This window comes from Octodon degus, unplaced genomic scaffold, assembly GCF_000260255.1.
Source record: "Octodon degus isolate 3935 unplaced genomic scaffold, OctDeg1.0 scaffold00236, whole genome shotgun sequence".
Classification (NCBI taxonomy): Eukaryota; Metazoa; Chordata; class Mammalia; order Rodentia; family Octodontidae; genus Octodon; species Octodon degus.
Genome location: NW_004524812.1, coordinates 879,851 through 898,387, shown reverse-complemented (window position 1 = coordinate 898,387; position 18,537 = coordinate 879,851). Strand labels below are relative to the sequence as shown.

The 18,537-nt window shown below is 33.8% G+C and overlaps 1 protein-coding gene across 3 annotated transcripts in view; it reads left to right on the top strand.

Annotated features, from left to right (window-relative positions):
• Klhl13 (kelch like family member 13) overlaps positions 1-18,537 on the top strand; it is a 260,780-nt gene that overhangs the window by 163,713 nt on the left and 78,530 nt on the right. Inside the window, exons 2-3 of one of the 3 annotated variants that reach the window (XM_023706031.1) lie at positions 11,472-11,516; positions 12,009-12,121. The exons of 1 other annotated variant lie outside the window; for it this stretch is intronic. In XM_023706031.1, the coding sequence (XP_023561799.1) occupies positions 12,024-12,121 (98 nt within the window). In that variant the 5' untranslated portion in view covers positions 11,472-11,516; positions 12,009-12,023. Of the gene's footprint in view, positions 1-11,436; positions 11,517-12,008; positions 12,122-18,537 lie in introns of those variants that run through there. One more of the 3 variants, XM_004645683.2, reaches the window with a different exon arrangement.

Below are 18,537 nucleotides of genomic sequence, written 5' to 3'. Positions count from 1 at the left end.
TATTTAAAGATATTTAATGTATTGCTAAGCAAAGAAATAATATAATTGTTATTTGCTTGATGGGGCTTGTGCTAAAACATAAAAAGTGTGAAATTAACCTATTGCTACTTGTTATTATTCAAAAATAATATTTATATGTATAGCATTTTAAAAGTACACTTCGAATAGTACTGTCATTATGGAGATTCTGTTTGAATTTATCATCCTAAGCAAGAAAATGCTTGCCACCTGTCTTTCTTCACAGGAAGTTATTAGATTTAAGAACATTTTGGATAAGGTTTTAATCAAGGGCTTTCTAAAGATACTAATAGACTATGACTTTGATTTAGTTCTGACTTTAATAATGCAATAGTACATATGAGATGACCCAGAAAAAACTGACCATTCTTTAAAAAACAAACAAACAACATTCAGTAAGGTTAACATTTATTTTCTTTAAGCTAATAATGACATAAATGAATTAAATATCAATAAATTAAATATTGTGTTAGAGCTCATTACACGTGTGTCGGCTTACTGTCATTTAGTGTTGATTATCAACACCGTATACTGCAGTGCTCCTATAGTAGTAGGAGCAGTTTCTCAAACTGCATTCCTGAGGCGGCAACACAAGTATATCTAACATTGCTCTTTGTTTACTTAATCAAAGGAGCTAAATATATGACGGAATTTTGCAAAAACAAAATCTTCTGATTAGGAGACACTACGTTTGTTTATATGTTTTTATTAATTAGGAGTATGAAAATAAGAAAATTGGTAGGAAATGAACCAAGAGGAACATTAGCCATCTGTTCTCTTAGAGCTTGTAGTGTGTGTCATTTACAATCAGGGTTTTATGGCAAAGTAGTATATCAGCAAAGAATTGACCTTTAAGCTTAAAATGCTAAAAAATGACAAATCATTCCAAGGACCAAGCATATATTTTCTGGCAAAATGTTTCCTTGCGTCCGTGTTTAACTAGTTTATAGGTCAGCTGCAAATAAATGTCGTGCTTAATGTCAGTTTTTATTCTAGAGTTTCTGAGACATTAAGAGAGCTTCTAAAAACAAGTAGAATTTTATGACTGGTTAAGGTTTTAAAAAATTAATTTACATAGTTTTAAATTGTTCTGTGTGACCTTAACTATTCAAGATATATAAATATGATTTATTAATTTATAGCTACAATACTTTTAAAGCATGCTTTGAAAAATTTGAGCTAAATACAATAAAGTCACTATTAACCAGATTTTTTTTTTTTTGCACTCCTCTTTCAGGAGACGGAGGCAATTGTCTTTAAAACAAGCCGATTTCAAGGATATGTTCAAAAAATCAACTTCAGGGTATGTCCAAGGGTCTGCATCTTTCTCTACATTTTTTCCAATGTGAATTTATTTTCATGAGAGACCCTGAGATAATATAAGACATTCAGTTATTAAAGTTTCAGTGATGTCTGGGATGTTGTGTTTATTAAGAAATTTATTAAAAGCACCACACATTATTGCATTATGCTTATGTTTTCCAGTGTGCTTTCACCAACACAAGTGCGTTTGGTTTTCATAACATTGCGGTGAGAGGAACAAGGAAAATAGCATTTCTCTAATTTACAATGAGGAAAGATGCACTGGGAGGCATCAAACTAATTAGTGACAGAGTTGCACCTGGCCCGTAAGTGCCTCGCTCTGGCCTCATTTGCATTCTTCCTTGTGGAAAAGGTTTCAGAGTTTTTAAATTTTCAATCTGTATTGATCAATCCACGCAATTTTTACTGAATTTGTTTTCTAACTCCAATGCTTCAGAATTTTCCACTCTGCCTCTGTGCAAGTCTGTCTGGCAGCTAGACACTGTTGCTTTCAGACTCTCCCAGACCTCAAAGGATTTAGAGTGTGGGAGGGCAAGATAATGGCTATGGACAGTTCCATTTGACACCTGGTGTTGAACAGGCAATGCTTCTGTACTAAGGAGGACCAGGAACTGATAAAGAAAACACAATGTTTCTAGAATAAAGAACACTGTCTGGGGTGTCTTGAGTAGAGCTTAGCAAGCTTACCCATAAAGCAATGCTTCTTCAAGTTTAGTAAACCTAGCATGATAAATCAGCGAAGTACTTGTTTCAAATGCAGAGTGCAAGTCCTTACCTCCAGATTTCTACTTTGACTCATTCCAGGTGATTCTTAACACATGAGTGTTTGAGAGCATCTGCCTTAGAGGTAGAAAACTTTTGCCTTTCACTCTTGATTCTTTTAGATTCAAGAAAAGAGCCTCTCTTCTTTCAGCAACATCTGTGTTTCATGCTGAAGTGTATCAAGTCAGGCAGTGGGCACTAAGGGGCACAGGTGGGGAATGATAACTATTGTTTGCACACATTTTTGCATGTATATCTTCTGAAATAGATTGCAGTGTCTATTGTACACTTTGGAAACTTGTATTTTAGAAAGGCTTGTGCGCATTTTAAACTTTTTTTTGGAGACAGTGTCTTACTATGCAGTTAAGGCTGGCCCTGAACTCACTTTGTAGCTCAGGGTGGTTTTCAACTCACAGCTATCCTCCTATCTTAACGTCCTGAATGCTGGGATTTCAGGCGTGCACCACCACTCCCGGCTTTTGATTTTGTTTTAAGATTGGAAAGAACAGATAAATTTGCATCAAAATGAAAAAAAAATTTTGAAACTTTGATAGCTAAGTCTTAGTTTTTTATTTTAAATTAATTTCTAAAAATTAAGCTAGCCGTGGTTCTCTATTGTTAAAACTTTAGTGTATCAATGTATTTGTTCTTGTTTATTTTCATTTCTGAGTATCTAGCCTGCCTGATTAGACTGAGGGCCCTGTTGCCAAGGTTATACATGGGTTTTTTATATTGGATACATCTACCAGTCATAAATTTTCAGTAAATTGATATTTGAACTAACTAGTGTGTACTTACTGTCTAGGTATTTGTAGTAGGCATAGTGAATTGATTGATTTTTGTAGCCAAGGAGTCTGCATACCACTATCCGTAATAGCTAATATACTAAGTAGGCATCAATTGAAAAAAAATGCATTTTAGTCAACGAGTGAGAAAGCCTGGTCCTAATTAATAAATGCATTTGCTAATGCCTTTTCTGTTTTTATAGTATTTTAAATTCAGTCTTGCTATTGCCTCACAGATTTACGAATAGAGATTTTTGTTGCTCTGTACTTTACAAATCTAAGTCTCAAAAACTGGCATTTCCAGAAATTCCCAAGCATAAATATTTTGTTTAATGTCTGAACAGTGTCGTAGGAATTTAGTCAAAATTTGTGGGATACTCATAAAAAGGCCCAACAATGTCTTTGACTTCGATTAAGCCAAATAATGAGTGAATGGATAAATATGTACTAGCTGAAAGCAAAATATATTTCACTTAAATGTTATGTGATTGCAGAAATCCATAGAAATAAATGATTACTTAAAACATATATTTGGTTTTAAAGACACAAGTAGCTCTGAACATATTATCTGAAGTTGATCAACTTGGAAAGGCAGTTGGGAAACTTAATTTAAGAGACCTCTAGTTTAAACCTGAGAATACAATTCAACATAGAAGACAATTTTTTTTTTGTTTTTATTCAAAATAGCTTTTACAGTGGCCAGGGCTCAGTAGAATAAGTGCTTGCCTGGCAAGCAGAAGGTCCTGAGTTTAATCCCCAGTACTGCAAAAAAAAAATAGCTTTTACTAAACTTGATAACATTGTATGAGATAAAGGAAAAGAAATGGCTCACCTCCCCCTCATTGTGTAACCAGTGTATACAAATAATAAAGTTAGACATGATAACAAAACAGTGCTGTGGATAGATCATAACACATGAACATCTTTTATGGCGTGTGCTTATGACGTGTTGCATCATATGATTTTTAATGAAATTGTTGTTTGCAGGTGTAGGACCTTTAAATTATACACTTTTCAGCTAGTTTCTGTAATTTAAACTTACTGTCATATATTTGACATCTTTCAGCACAACCACTTCTTATTTCAGAGAACTTGAGATCACTAAAGAAAACAATTCCAAATTAGAATAAAAAGAGAACGATCTGGAAATAGTCATGAAAAGAAAAATATTTGCCTCATTGCTGAGTCTCTCCGGTAGCACCATAGTAAGCAAATCTCAAAACTACACCCATAAGATAAACTGTTGGGTTTCACATTATGGTAATGGGTCACAGGTTCAACTTTGAGATTGGGCTATTTTTGAAGTGTAAAACTTTCTCATTCAGCACACAGTGAAAACTTCTATTTTTAAACACCTAATGCTTTCTATAATACATGTACAAGAAAGGTAAAGTTTTAATTATTTAGGCCTAGGAGATGGTAGAATCCTGTTAAAGCAATCAAATATAAAGGGGCCTTTTTATGGAAAAATTTAAATAGTATTTCATATTTTCAATGAATCATCATGATTAGCTTTCTATTAAAGTATTTGCGCTGGTTATCCAAAAACTATTATGGTTACACTGTAAATATCCTGTAATCGAGACTTCCTAAAGGATAGTTGAAGAGACTGGATAACAGAGTAATTGTTTAATCTTATTTTTAGCTATAGTGCTGATAGTTCACATGTGTATATAATAACTCTTTAGATTGAAATTTATGTCTTACAGGTTTGTAGCATTATTTTTTCAATTGAAATTCAAAGATTGATCAAAGTACTATTGCAAAGATCTGTAAGAAAATTCTTATGTCTGCTTATAAAACAGTGTAGAACAACAAATTTTTTTGGTATCTCATTTAAGATTTGGTATGTGTTGTGCTTATTATTAAAGGTCTTTCAATAATGATAAATAAGTAATAATATAAATTGGTTACTCTTAGCAAAATAATACAGGATCTATCTATACATACTGTATAAAGATGAGTCATGTTATCTTCATGTAGCTCCGGCAGTCTTGCTTCTATATTTGATGCTATCAACATTAAAACAGTGTAATGAAAGTATTTGAAAAGCTTTCACTGTATTTTGTTTAATAGCGCCATACATTCCTGTACCTTCAGGTATGCCATACATTTATTTATTTATTGACTGATTGATTAATTGGCTGTGCTAGGTATTAAACCAGGGCCTCCTGCATGCTGCTATGCAATCTCTCTACTACTGAGATACACCCCCAGCCTGCATTGTACATTTTAAGTGAGTTTTTATTTTTTATTTGTTTCTTTGATTCTTTTTTCTTTAAAGATGAAAACGATAAACATAACAATGAAACCGAGTTTGAAAACAGGTTCTGGTTTAATTTACATTTCCAAAAAGCTTACAGTGGCTTTCTATTTTGTTGAATCAAAGTAATCTAAGGAGGTACTTACAGTGTTGCTGAGAGAGACCTAATGTATATATTGTTATTATTTGAAGTGAGAGAAATTTCATTAGAGAAGTTTATTTTAGTTAAGTAAGAATATATTCTGGAAGTTTTTCTTTGACATATACCTATTCTAAACAAATTCCTTGTGTTTATGTGCTTTTTTGTGCTGTATTCACTTTAAAGAATTTGTAGTATAAAGTTTTCAAGTTAATAACTATTTCTCTTACCCAAACTCTACTTTTAGTAATAAGAGATTTAACGTTTTTTTTTTTTAAATTCCAGAACACTGGCTTCAATATATAATTCTGATTTAACAACACATGCACTTCTAAACTTCTCTTTCAGTTTACTCAACAAATTCTTATTGAGTGTTTCCCAATGTGTTCAGAATACTGTTGAATTGGTAAAATATGAAGACTGAGGGGTTCCTTCTTGAAGGACAGGAAGTAATTTGGGGAGGGTATCTGATATAACATGGCTATTGCACAGGGTGTTGCAGTAGCACAGCCTCTTCCTGGAACATTAGGTACGTTTTCTTTATTTGATGATTATCAACTATCTTCTATATTGCTTTTTATTTCAAAAATTTTTAAGTGGTGGTATAAATCAGTTTTGAAAATAGTGTATGTTTAGAATATCATTGATTTCCACTTCTACTCAAGCACAATACAAACACTTGGTTTTGAAATTTAAGGCAGTTTTAAACAGAGCAGAGTATATTGAAGCATTCAAGGGCAGAAGGGTTGTAAGAATGATTGGACCCTTGGGGCCCCAACCACTAAACCTTTGTTATCTGCTGCTGTCTAGTCTTCTATATTTCTGCTCACTTCTAACCACCACCTTAGCACCATAACTTCTTTTACCTGACTATACAAAAAGAAAATTAAAAAATGTTACAATGTATCAGGAGTCACTACCATTCTGGCTTCCCTTTACCGTAGCAGTTAGTCATTGCTTTCCTTGTCTTCTTTGGTTACTTCCCACTGTTTTCTAATGTTTCAGTGTGTGAGCTCTTCCTCCTGCTATACTACCAATTAACAGCTTAGTACACTTCCTAGCCTCTGGAACCATTAACACTGTGAAGAATCCTGCCCTTTGAGTCATGGATGATACTGATACCGGGAATTCTGCCTGCATGTGCATTAGTTATGTACCTGCACAATTGTGTCCTTGTACTTGTTTGTATTATAAAAGATTGATAGGAACTCTTATCAGTCTAATCATAGTCATAACTATATTAGTGTATATCTTCAAAGAACTTTTCTGTGACCATAAGGATCCACAGAATTCTGTGTAAGGAAATTTCCCAGATAGAACTTTCCAATGTAATTCGCTTTGAGAAATGTGGGATTTTCCATTCTGATTGTAGCCAGGCTGCACATATGAATATCTAGTAGGAAATTATAAGTATATATTATATTCAACTTCACATAAAGAAATAATGAGGTTTACATATGTATGCATATATAGCCAAAATTTATATAAATATATAGCCATATGTGTATAGACACACAAATGTATTGAGCCACAAATGGCAACAGCCGTATTTCCTGTGAGAAGATACACTTAAGATATTAAAATTTTTCCTCTGCCATCCATATTTTTTGCATGCTTTAAAACATTAGTCCCTCTTGGTTGTCATCCACATACTTTTGCTACTTGGTAGAACACAAATAGAGCACACAGTCTGACATGATTTGTAATCTTGTCTGGGCAACATGAATGACATTAGTATTCTAAATTAGGGTCTAAAGAGACATTGTAAGGACTGAAGAGTTTCTATAGTGTCTGCTCACACACCAACAGTGGCTAATACTTGTAGTCTTTAGCTGTACCTATCATAGGATTAACCAACACTTACAAGGAAAATGTTCTTAGGACATATCATGAAAATGTAGAGAAATTAGGTAGAGAATATATTATTGATCAATTCATTTAATGAGGTGACAAAAATCTTTTTTTTGGTATATTTTAGGGAAGAGTATACAAGGTGTTCAGAGGCACACTATTAGATTGGACTCAATAGTGATCTACCTGTTTACAGCCTCCCAAGAGCTGGGATTGCAGGCATGCCTCACCAGCTACCATGCCCAGTCTCAATTGCCTTCCCAGTGTGCCCCGGGGCCCAGGCCAGCACTGCAGACAGGGGGATTGAACCCCTGTTCCCTGCACCTGCTTACAGGCACTTTAATCCGCTGAGCTATTTGGCCAGCCCTCGTGACAAAAATCTTATCGGAAGAATAAATTAAATTTTACGACAAAGTTATTTAGCTTTATGTACCTTGAGAAAAGAATATCAGCCTGCTAGTTGCATTTTGCACTTTCCCCCATACCATAGCTAATTTAAATTGGACTTACCTTTTTCTCCCTAATCATTCTTAAACATTTTCTGGAATTAGCATTTTGTAAATATTATCTCATGTACAGCTTCTAATTGTTGCTGTTTCTTTTCCACTTCTTTTTTTCGGTGTACCTTTGTTAAGAGAGTCCTTATTTCTTTAGAAGGTTTTGGAACATTTATAGAATGTAGTCTACTTCAGATAGAAACATGCACCATGTGGAATGGTCCGATTGGAAAGGGAACAAATGGGTTCTAGATCTGGACTCCTAGACTAGAAGATTGAGAACAATTCTGATGCCAGCCATCACTGTAACACCAGATGAATTGACTTCTTTGAGTTTCATGTTTCTCATCATATAATGAAGGTACTGGACAGTATTATTTCTCCTCCTTGTCCTCTTCCTCCTCCTCCTCCTCCTCCTCCTCCTCCTTCTTCTTTTTGTACCTTTTCCTCCTCCTTCCCTCTTCCCCTCCCCTTCTTCCACCTCCCCCCTCCTCACCACTCCTCTTCCTCCTCCTTTTCCTCCTCCTCCTTCTCCTTTTTGTACCAGGATTCAAATTGAGTACCTCATGCTTGCCAGGCAGGTGCTTATGCCTGCGAGCTATGTCCCAGGCCTCTGGGCAAGATTATTTCTAAGAGTACTGAAAGTTCTAAAAATATTCTCTTTTTACATTAGGAGCTAGGGAATTCTGTGTTGCAAAATTGGGCCAAGAAGGACACTTTCCATAGCATTGGCTAAGAACCATCATTGCCTGTTGTTTATTATCTGTAAGATGTGCATTTCACAGGTATTTTTCATTGATTAGTTACTGTTCATAAAATGCTTTGAAGATCTTTCATGTACATTGTCCTCAATCTTGTTGGAGGTGATGGTCCCTAACAGAAACCACATTTCCGTGATTGAAATCAGTGTTTTCTGTGATGTAACTGAGGGCTTTTGACATTTATCAGTCTCAATATTGAATAGACACGAAGCCTTGTAAAATTATATTTAAAAATATGTATTTAATAGTCTTCTCCCTTTCTTTCTGAAGATGTAAACATTTTTAGTTCTGGAGCATAATGCTAATTATAATTACCCTGTATAGTTACTAATAGAGACTTTGCCGGGGTAGGAAAATCTGATTAGCTTGGATACTGCTAATTTGTAATTGGGGTGATTTTACCTGGTTGAAGTTTATTTCTAAAAGATGTACGGGGAATGGTGTTATTAAGAAAATTAAAAGTATAAAATATAATTCATGAGCTATATTTCTACTTAAGGGAATTATTTTTAAAGCCTCTGGCATAACAGTTATTTGCTCATGAGAGATAATTACCAATGACTTAGTACTTTATTAAAGCAAAAGTAAGAACTGAATATAAATAAATGTTTGCCATCGGTTACAATGCTTTTGGGTTTTAAAGGATGCCGAGTATAGAGAGGAGGAAAGCAATCTTATTTTCTTTTCACTTTAAACAAACATTAGAATTATTGTAGTGCCACAAAACAAGAATTAGTCTAAGCCTATGAGAAATCTAGGCTGAACTTTAATGATTTTGGTTTGCTATTTTGGGAGCCTCATGAGACTAGACCAAAAATAGTTGGGCTTTTTTCAATCAGTGGATTGTCCACAGAATAATAATAATAATGTAAGAATCTTTAAATAGTAGGTTTTTCAGCCAGCCATGTGAGGGTAACTGTCATAGAATTTTGGAAAGCACCATTTTCTGCTAAGAAATTTTGAGAAATCTCCATAGACAAACTAGAAATATTTCCTTGATATAATTTTGCATAGATTTTGGGGTCTTTTCTCAGGAGGTAAAGTCATATTTGCCACTACTGCTTTGTACAATTTTTATCAGCTTGGCCGTGGTGGAATCTCCTTTCAGGATGTCTCTTTACCACCTGAAGCTAATATTTAGCTGTCCTAAATTTTGTATTTTTAAGTGCTTTAGAGTTTGAAAATTTGTTTGAAACTCAATCTGGAATGAGACGCTCCAAACTTGATACATATATATGTGTATGTCTGTGTGTAGAGGTGTGTGTATGTTTATGTTTATATTTATATATGTAATTTTCCTTTTTTGAGTTTCAATTTGGCAATGCTGATTGTACATGAAACTTTTTGCTTTGTGATATAAAATCTTCTAATGTAAAATAATGACTATAGTATATTCGTATTAGTGGTACTTTTTAAACCTTTTAAATATACAGTATATTTTCAAGGCTATGAAAGTATTGATGAATACTCCTTTCCCTGATTCTTTTCAAGATGTCTTTGAGACAGTTTTGTGTGTGGGTAATAAAAGCAGTGGGAAATATTTAATTTTTCTGGCGGGGCTTGTGTGTGTGTGTGTGTGTGTGTGTGTGTGTGTGCATGCACGTGCACCTGCACATTCAGGGTGTTTATGTATGATAGGCTAAAGGAAAATTATATGCGAACTAATGATGCCTTGTTTCAGCTTAATATTTATAAAACTCATGATTATTGGTCAGAATTTCACAGTATGCTTCCTTTCTCCACTTACGTATACGTATATGCTGCATATATGTTTGTGTTCAGTAGGGAAATATGAGCTTGTATTGATCTTTGTTCTAAAAGAAAGTTACTTATTTTTTTAGTGTTTCTATGCTATATTTCTGGTAGGTTAAATACTGTGGTTTGAAAATTTTGATAGGTTCTGTGATTTCAAAACACAAGTGCTAAGTCTTTCTAAGGGACTAAATCTCAACCATTACAAATATATTTAGAAGCTCGCCATTTCAGCTTATTGTTTGTGTAGAGAAATAAAAGTAAGTATGAGTTATTTGTCACAAAAATGATTTTTCTAAAGGTAGTGACTTTAGTGTTACTGGTGATCTGCCTTTACTAAGCTTCCTTTCATGGGGGTTGACAAAATTGTTTTCCAGTAGAAATAGAATGATGCTATGAAAGTATGTATTTAGTGGTGGTGACTTGCCTGTATCACAAGAGAAATTCTTAAAGTAATAAATAAAGAGTTCAACATAATAACAAGTTAACCTAAATTCAGTTTTTTCAGAATGGTATAGAAAATTTGTGTATTTGTTTAGATGCTTTAAATAGAAACTTAAGACACCCACTCACTTTGGGGACATTTACAATGCTATTTTCTAGCAGAATTTTAAAGCAATGTAGATGAAACCCTTATTTGCCATGACTTTCACGAAATACCTCCAGCTGCCTTTGACAGCAGCTTCAGTTTTTGGAACTCTTTGACAATCGCTAATCCCGAGAGGTTACAGGACGGCTGCTGAGCTTTGGAGTGGTCCCTGCTGGACACCTGCTTGGCCAGCAGTGTTGGTCTCTCTTCTAGACAATTTGTGAGCTGTTCAGGGGTGGGGAGGGGGAGGGGGAGGAGGACGGGGGTTGAGTGGGAGGGGAAAGGGGAGAGAAAAAGGGAGGGCAGTATTGAATTAGATTGTTGATAGCGTCCCTCTGAGGACTGCTATTAAGAGCGTGCTATTCTGTACTTCTCTGCTGCAGAAGACAGAGTGATATTCGTGTTACCACAGCGTGTTGCAATTGTATGAGATTTTACTCATTCTGGCTTGGAAATAAAAATAGGGAGAGGAGAGCTACTTGAATCAGAAGCTACTAGAAGAGTGTGCAGAGTTCTGCAGCAGTTTATATTTGTTCTTACATTTTTCTTTCTTCTGACTGGAAAACAGAGGGACTGGCATTTTTAAACGGGCTTTTCCCATAATGGCATGCTTGTATTGTGAGGCCAGAGCTTGCACAGGAGGAAAGCAGACTGCTGAATTTAGTCACTGATCTCTACTAGCTGTGGCCTAAGGCTATGCTGAGGTTTATATCCCATTTGTATTGTTGCAGCTCAAAAGAAGAATGTTCAGAGGATGACAAGTGTATTCTGAGTAGGTATGTTGTTTCATTTTCGTATGAAACCCATCTATTTTTTTCTGCTACTATTGGTTAGAAATCAGGTTAATAGGTATAGAATATAGTAGTGCTGCAGTATCCCTGCTAAGGTAAAACAATGGTATTGCAAGCTTATAAAAAAAACCTTCCTGCTTTTATTAAATAAAACTGCATTGTGTGATATACACAGTGCAGACACACACACACACACACACACACACACACACACACACACACTGCAGTCAGTGCTTTCCTAACGAGGTGGCACTATTGTTGAGTTGGAATGCTAGAATCATCATACTGCTTTAGGGGACAGGACAGTTTAAAGGAGGTACCTTGCAGTCCTATTTTGCAGATTGGAAGCATTGGTTTAAGGGCACTGGCAGAACCATTCGCTTATTCTCCGCGGCAGCCACTGCCGTGTCAGTACAGTGTGGAATGGAAGTCCTGGTTGGTAGTCTGTTATGGAAACGCTGTTTACTGTTATTGTAGTACCGTGGTGACAACATGCCATTGAAATGGAAAACGAGCTCTCCTGCTATCTGGAAATTCCCAGTTCCTGTGCTTAAAACATCCAGGTCAACTCCACTTTCTCCAGCATACATGTAAGTGAGAGAAAATAGGATCTTAAAGTGGGATTTCATTCATGGCTCTACTTTGTAGCAAAATGGGGGGGCCAAGCATCGACATCCTCAAAGCTGTAGGATTAAAAAATGCAAGCTGGCTTACACTTAAAGACATTGGCATGCCCACATTTACCATTGTTTTGTTTTCCTAGAGTTTGTGTTCACTTAAAGTGGTTAATGCTAATTTGATTATTGATATGAAAGCACAACGGTAAAACTGAGTGATTGCAGAAGTAAACTTGAATGTTTAACAGGGATTTTAAATTTTTTGTATATCTGAAACTCTTATGATATTTTGCGTAATGGCTTAAAATATGCTGATGATTGATGATGGTGTGTTAAATATGGAAATACCTTCTATATTATTTTTTGATGAATTTGAAGCATTCAGAGTTAACATATTGATCAGGAAATGAGTCCTTTAATCAAGACTTTTATACTTTAGTGTGTATCAATATTAATGTTTGATATTGCATCTTTCTCAGTTTTATTTAAATTCAAAAGTAAATTTGAATTTGTGCAAATTGTACTTCTGTAAGCAGTTATTACAGAAAGGAAATTGGAAAGAGTATTCTAAAATGACTGTTTTAGAAATGTATTTTAAGAAAATATATACTGCATTACATTAGGAAGACTAGATATTTTTGAGAATTTTAAAAAGTCTTTAAAAGTCATAATGTGTAGCTTTAAAAGCAAAATTCAGGAAATATAAGAAAATACTACTTTAAAGTATTGTTCCTGATCCTTTTCTTTTGGTGGAAGCAATGAAAGAAAGCTTGACCTTTTTCTAAAAGAAAATTACTACAAAAAACTTTTGAGTAAGAAGTATGATTTATTTTAAAAACATCTAAAATTTTTTTCAGTAGAAAAAATGTGCGAATTATTGCCTCTTTAAATTGTGTGTTTAGAACTCTGCTGAGTTGGCATTTTTAACGGTTTTATTTTATGTGATATTCAGATACACAATGCTATCTGTTTCTTTGAAAGGCTTTCAGCTGCTGAGGAACTGTGGTTATTCTTGCAGCCCCAAACAAGTGATTCCCTAGAAAGCACTGAAAAGTGAAGACATTTCACAATCATTTTTAGATTGCATTTTTATGTTTCATCCTTTTTATATTTCTGTTATTTTATTGGTTTGTGTGTTAAACTCTCTTCTGCAGTAAAAAAAAATTAAGGCATATTTTTGAAAAAAATCATTTGTTACTCTATTTTTTCATTTAAAGCAGTGCTTGTCAAAAGCACAAATAACTAAGGTGCCAAGTTAATGAGACTCTTTCAAATTATCTGACAAAATTGGATGCGGTTGCGGACCGTATGAATTTTAGCTATTTAGAAATGACCAAAGATTTATCAAAAGCAACTTTGTCATAAAGAAACAAAGCCCAACTAAAACTAATCGATTACAATTAATAATGATTAGTAGTGTTTCTGGTGTCCTATACTTCTTTGTCCGATGGTTCAAATTGCATCTCCTATTGCAGCTGATTTGTTAATTTTTAGGGATGGTTAAACATATGCCTGTATTTTATCAATTCATACTGTCTGCAAGCTTAGATATAACTTAACAAAGACTTTATTTTTTAAACAAAGACTTTAAATGAATCATTTTGTTGCTTTTAATTATTCACTTCCTTGTCCTGATAATGTATGTGTGAACTGACTCATAAGCAGAACGTTAAAAATATTAGATCTTGTAATGTTGAATATAGACTTTTGGTAGTACAGAGAAGATGGAGTGAAAAAATATGTTTTACAGCTAATAGTAGGCTAGACTAGTTTGACTTGTAGCAGTCTATACTATTATTGATCTTAATTTATTTTTCTTTATATATATATTAATACTCAGGGAGAAAAATGTTAAATATATTAGTAGACTTGCTAGGGGAGTTTAAATCAGGTTTTGAAATAAATTGTTTAGTTTAGGCTTGTTTTAGATCAGAGTTCATTGCCTAGCTTGACCAGAGATAAAACATCACATTTAGCATGTTATTCTAATCAGTAATTATTTATATTCTGGAACCCTTCTACATATAAAATGATACATAAGCTTAATATAAAATTTTATTCAAAAATTATGAAGACTCAGATTACTAGGTCAACTAACATGCTTGCTTTCACAATTGTTTGGCTAGCAAACAGGTTATATTCTTTCTACACTGCGTCGAAATGGAATCAGTTATGACTGCTTGATAAACTTCAGTCTGTTAGAAATTTACCTATAAAATCCTGTATGATCATTTAAAGTAAATTTGGAATATATAATTCTTCACAGTTGATATAAAATCATTTAGTATGCATATTTGTATAACATCATTATTGGTTTGGGATGTTGTATTGTTATTTATTGTGATCAAATACGTGCTACATGGTTTTCATTGAAGACTTGGGTGCTTTCTCAAAGACTGAAATTTCAATATAAAATATCCTCAGTTTTAGTAAAAATGTATTGTAGGAGTTGAACATGTATGAAAAACATGCATTTTTCTTGCTCAGCTGTCTCTTTCCATTGATGTTATAGATAGCCAGTTGTGCTACATTGGTGTATGCTACAATACAGAACACTTTATTTACTACAAATATAGAAAAAAACTATTTTATTTCAATTTTATCCTCATGGGATTAAAAATTCAAGTTAGTTTGTCTTTGTTTTAGATATAGAATGACAGTTGAAATGCCTCAATGTTTTTAAGTTCTTCTTGATGTTACAAGGTATTTATGGCACTATTTAGTGAAATTCTATTTATATAGCTTAAATTATCTTTTAAATTGTGTTCAAATATAATGTGGGAAAGGTGGAGTATCTTAAAAGATAGAAGATTAAGGACAATAATAGTGGCCCTTGGAAGGATTGATGGCAAAATATGTGGCTTTTCTGGGTGCATGTAGTCCTCCTTCAGCTTTAGGTTTGAGCACTTGCATGATGGTGAGCCGACTGTGTGGTTTCTGAAAGGATTGTCGTGATCAAAATGAGCCTTGATGACATGTGTTTGTGTTAAAGTGTATTCAACAGAAGGTTGAAGTTCAGCCTCAGCCTGATGACAAATCTCTTGGTCAGTGTAAACTGTGTTAGTAAAGACTCTGCTCTTGACAGGTGCAAACTGCAAACCCTATAAATTAGCCTGTCATTTTGCCTAAGTTAATAATGTTGAAAGGGCAATCACATCTAAGTGGTTTGCTAGTGCTTTGCTATTCATTGTTTTAAAACATCAAATGGTTCCTTAGGGCCAGTGTTTAGCGTTAATGTATTGTTGGATTCTGAGGAAACCCTGGAATAGACAGGAGTAGCACTAGCAATCCTTTTATCTTTTCTTCAAAGCAGCAAGTTTTGATAAAAAGAGTATGGAACAAAGGAGAAAGACAATTAGATATGAATTAACCAATGCACTATAGTTGAATTCAAGCATTGACATATAATGTGCTATGTTTTCCTTAGAATTTGACCTTTCTCAAACTAAACAATGGTGAATGTTAGAGAAGTAGATTTGTCTTCCTTTAGCCTTGGCATTTGTGTTTAATTATGTTCCTATTTATAATTATTTTAACATGTAAAATATATTTATAGAAAATGGCAAATAGCATAGTATTTTGTAGAAATTTCTTTTTGTTATTTCATCAATAAAATGTGGTCCCTAAACTTGCCAAGAAGAGATTGTGCATACTGTATAAATTCGGCCTGTTTGGGGTAATTCAAAAGATAGACATAATAATATGTTTTCTAATTTTGCACTTTCTCTCCTCTAGGACTATGTTTTTTCCAGTTTATTAATTCAAAACTTATAGCTTGAAAATTTTTCTTGTATAGAAATACTTCTTAAATTGATAATGTCAAATAAGAAAAGAATATCTGTCATTTTTGTAATTACCACTTACATAAACATTTACTTGTATGTCTGCTTAATTTTTATGCATGTATATGATGTAAACAAATTATGTCAATGTATAGCACAGCACAGCTAATGCTTAAGAGCAATTTTGCATTAGTCTGTAACTTTTGAGGCATGTTCTTTGGGAATTTGCATGTCTGAACTTGCAGAAGGGATTGCTTGTCATTTATTAATGGATAACTCATAGCACCAAAAGTGACCTTATCAGACATTTAGAGATTTCACACCTCCTTTAATTAATTCAGGAATGCCTTCTGTGCAACTTTTCAAAGGTAGCAAGTTATGTCATCCTTGAACACTGTCAGTGATGAAAGCCTACTCTCACTAAGGCAGCACCTTTCATTCATGGACAGCTCTTCTTTATGTCAAGCAAAATCAACTCATCCTGTCTTTCATTTCCTGATCCTGGAATGGAATCAGGAAAAAAGATAAAAGGATTGCTATTGCTAGTCCTGTCTATTCCAGGGTGTGGCCTTATGAAGCTGTATAGCAAAAATTTATATTCTCTAGCGTGGTCAGGCTAGAGAATCTCAGGTGTCATTGTTTCCAGGTCCCTCATTCTCCTTGTTGTCCTCACCTAAATCATTTTTCCATGGTAATCTTTTGTATGAGATACTACACCCCAATGTTATCCTCTATACATGATCCTACAAGAAGACACCTCTCTTTTTAAACAGATGTTTCCTTCTCTAAAATAGCCTGTGATTATCTTATTTTTAATTATAAGATTCATACTAACCCCTTGGGAGCATAAAGCTTGCAAAATTTCCTTTTGGGAGGTTTGTGATTGGATTCCTTGCTCTTTATTGTCAGGCTTTATTTTAGCTGCTTAAGATTGTTTAATGAGAGGAATCCTGGAAATGTGTAAATAATGTTAAAATTTTGTTGTCAAGCTTATAGTGTATTTTTAATCACTTTTTGAGACCATTTAATATAATTGAAAAATACTTCACACAAGACACATAAGACAGTGTTCATGTTGTTTTCTGATATTTTAAGGAATTTACCTGTCAATTTTTCTAGATTTAATTTTTATACATGTCAGTGTTGTTTACAACCACATGCTCCAAAGTACTCACTTTATTCAGAGGGAAAAGACGTGGAGTTGCAAATTTCCACACTGTGATAGCAAATCTAGTTACTAAAAGTTTCACACACTCAGCTTGACAACTAGAATATTTCACTGAAACCTATATAGAGATAAAATTAAGGAAGAGAAAGGGATGGGGAAGAAGTGAAAGATAGGGAAATATTTTTTGTTAGTAACTTTATTTCAGTTAAAGAGCTCAATACCTGATATTTTAAATTGAAATGATAGCCATACTGTGATGCTTTATTTCTTTGAAACCATGAGAATGAAGTGGTAAGAACATGATATTCTAAGGGAATGTACCCATAAAGAAGTTTCTGAGCAATTCTTTTTTGAAAGTGCTGAGCTCTTTCAATCACTTTTAAGTTAAAAATGTCACAAGTCAAAAATGAATTTAATACACCTAACCTATTCAGCATTCCAGCTTACCAGCATGTCTACCCTTATGATAGAGTGGCTGCCTGGAAGGTGCAGCTTGCCATTGTTGCTTAGCATCATGAGAAATTAGCATGCTGCCGACATGTGACTGGACTGGGAAAAGGTCAAATTCAGAATTTGAAGTATGTTTTTTTACTGAATGAGCATTGCTTTCATAGCACTGTAAAGTTCAAACCTTGTAAGTTGAACTAGCATAATTTGGGAAGTGTCCATGTATTAACTTTATATCATTCAGCAGTTACTATAATTTTCCTGGCATTAATTATGCTAAGTATTAGGAATATGGTCCTTATAGTCTTTGAAGATGACTAATATTCATCTTTTATACAGTCATTATTCATAAACAATTAAATTACTTAACATTTTACTGCTGTGAAAATTCTGAACCATAACAAACAGGTTAAATAAAACTTTTGTTCCTTGTACTTGCAGTATTGACTGTGAATTTAAGGGCAGTCAAAACACTATAGAAAGTAATGTGTCTGAACTAAATAAGGGGACATGAATTTTAGAAAGTTACTAGATTTTAAAGTGCATATTGTGCAACATGGAAGATGAAACAATTTACACAGAAATGTATAGTATCATTTTAGGCAAGAGAAATAGAGTCTCATTTGTCATGTTGGATAGGGAATATTTTATTGTTTAGATGATTTATATCATATCAGGGTGTATATATTGCCATCCAACTGGCAATAATTGATTCCAGAATATAAGGTGGAATTATACTGTTTCCAATTATATTAAAATATTTTTACTGCTATAACTTACAGCAATGACAATATCATTCTTTTGATGTATTTTTTACATATTTATATTACACTGCGACAAGAGTTTACTCAACTTCTTATAATGTGGCTTGATGGAGAAATGAAATAATATCCTTCAATATGAAACATAAAAGTAAATACCTTTAAATTTTAGTTTATTATGTAGTGAGAGTCTCTAAATTTCATGAGTCATGTTTACTCCAAATTTTTTTT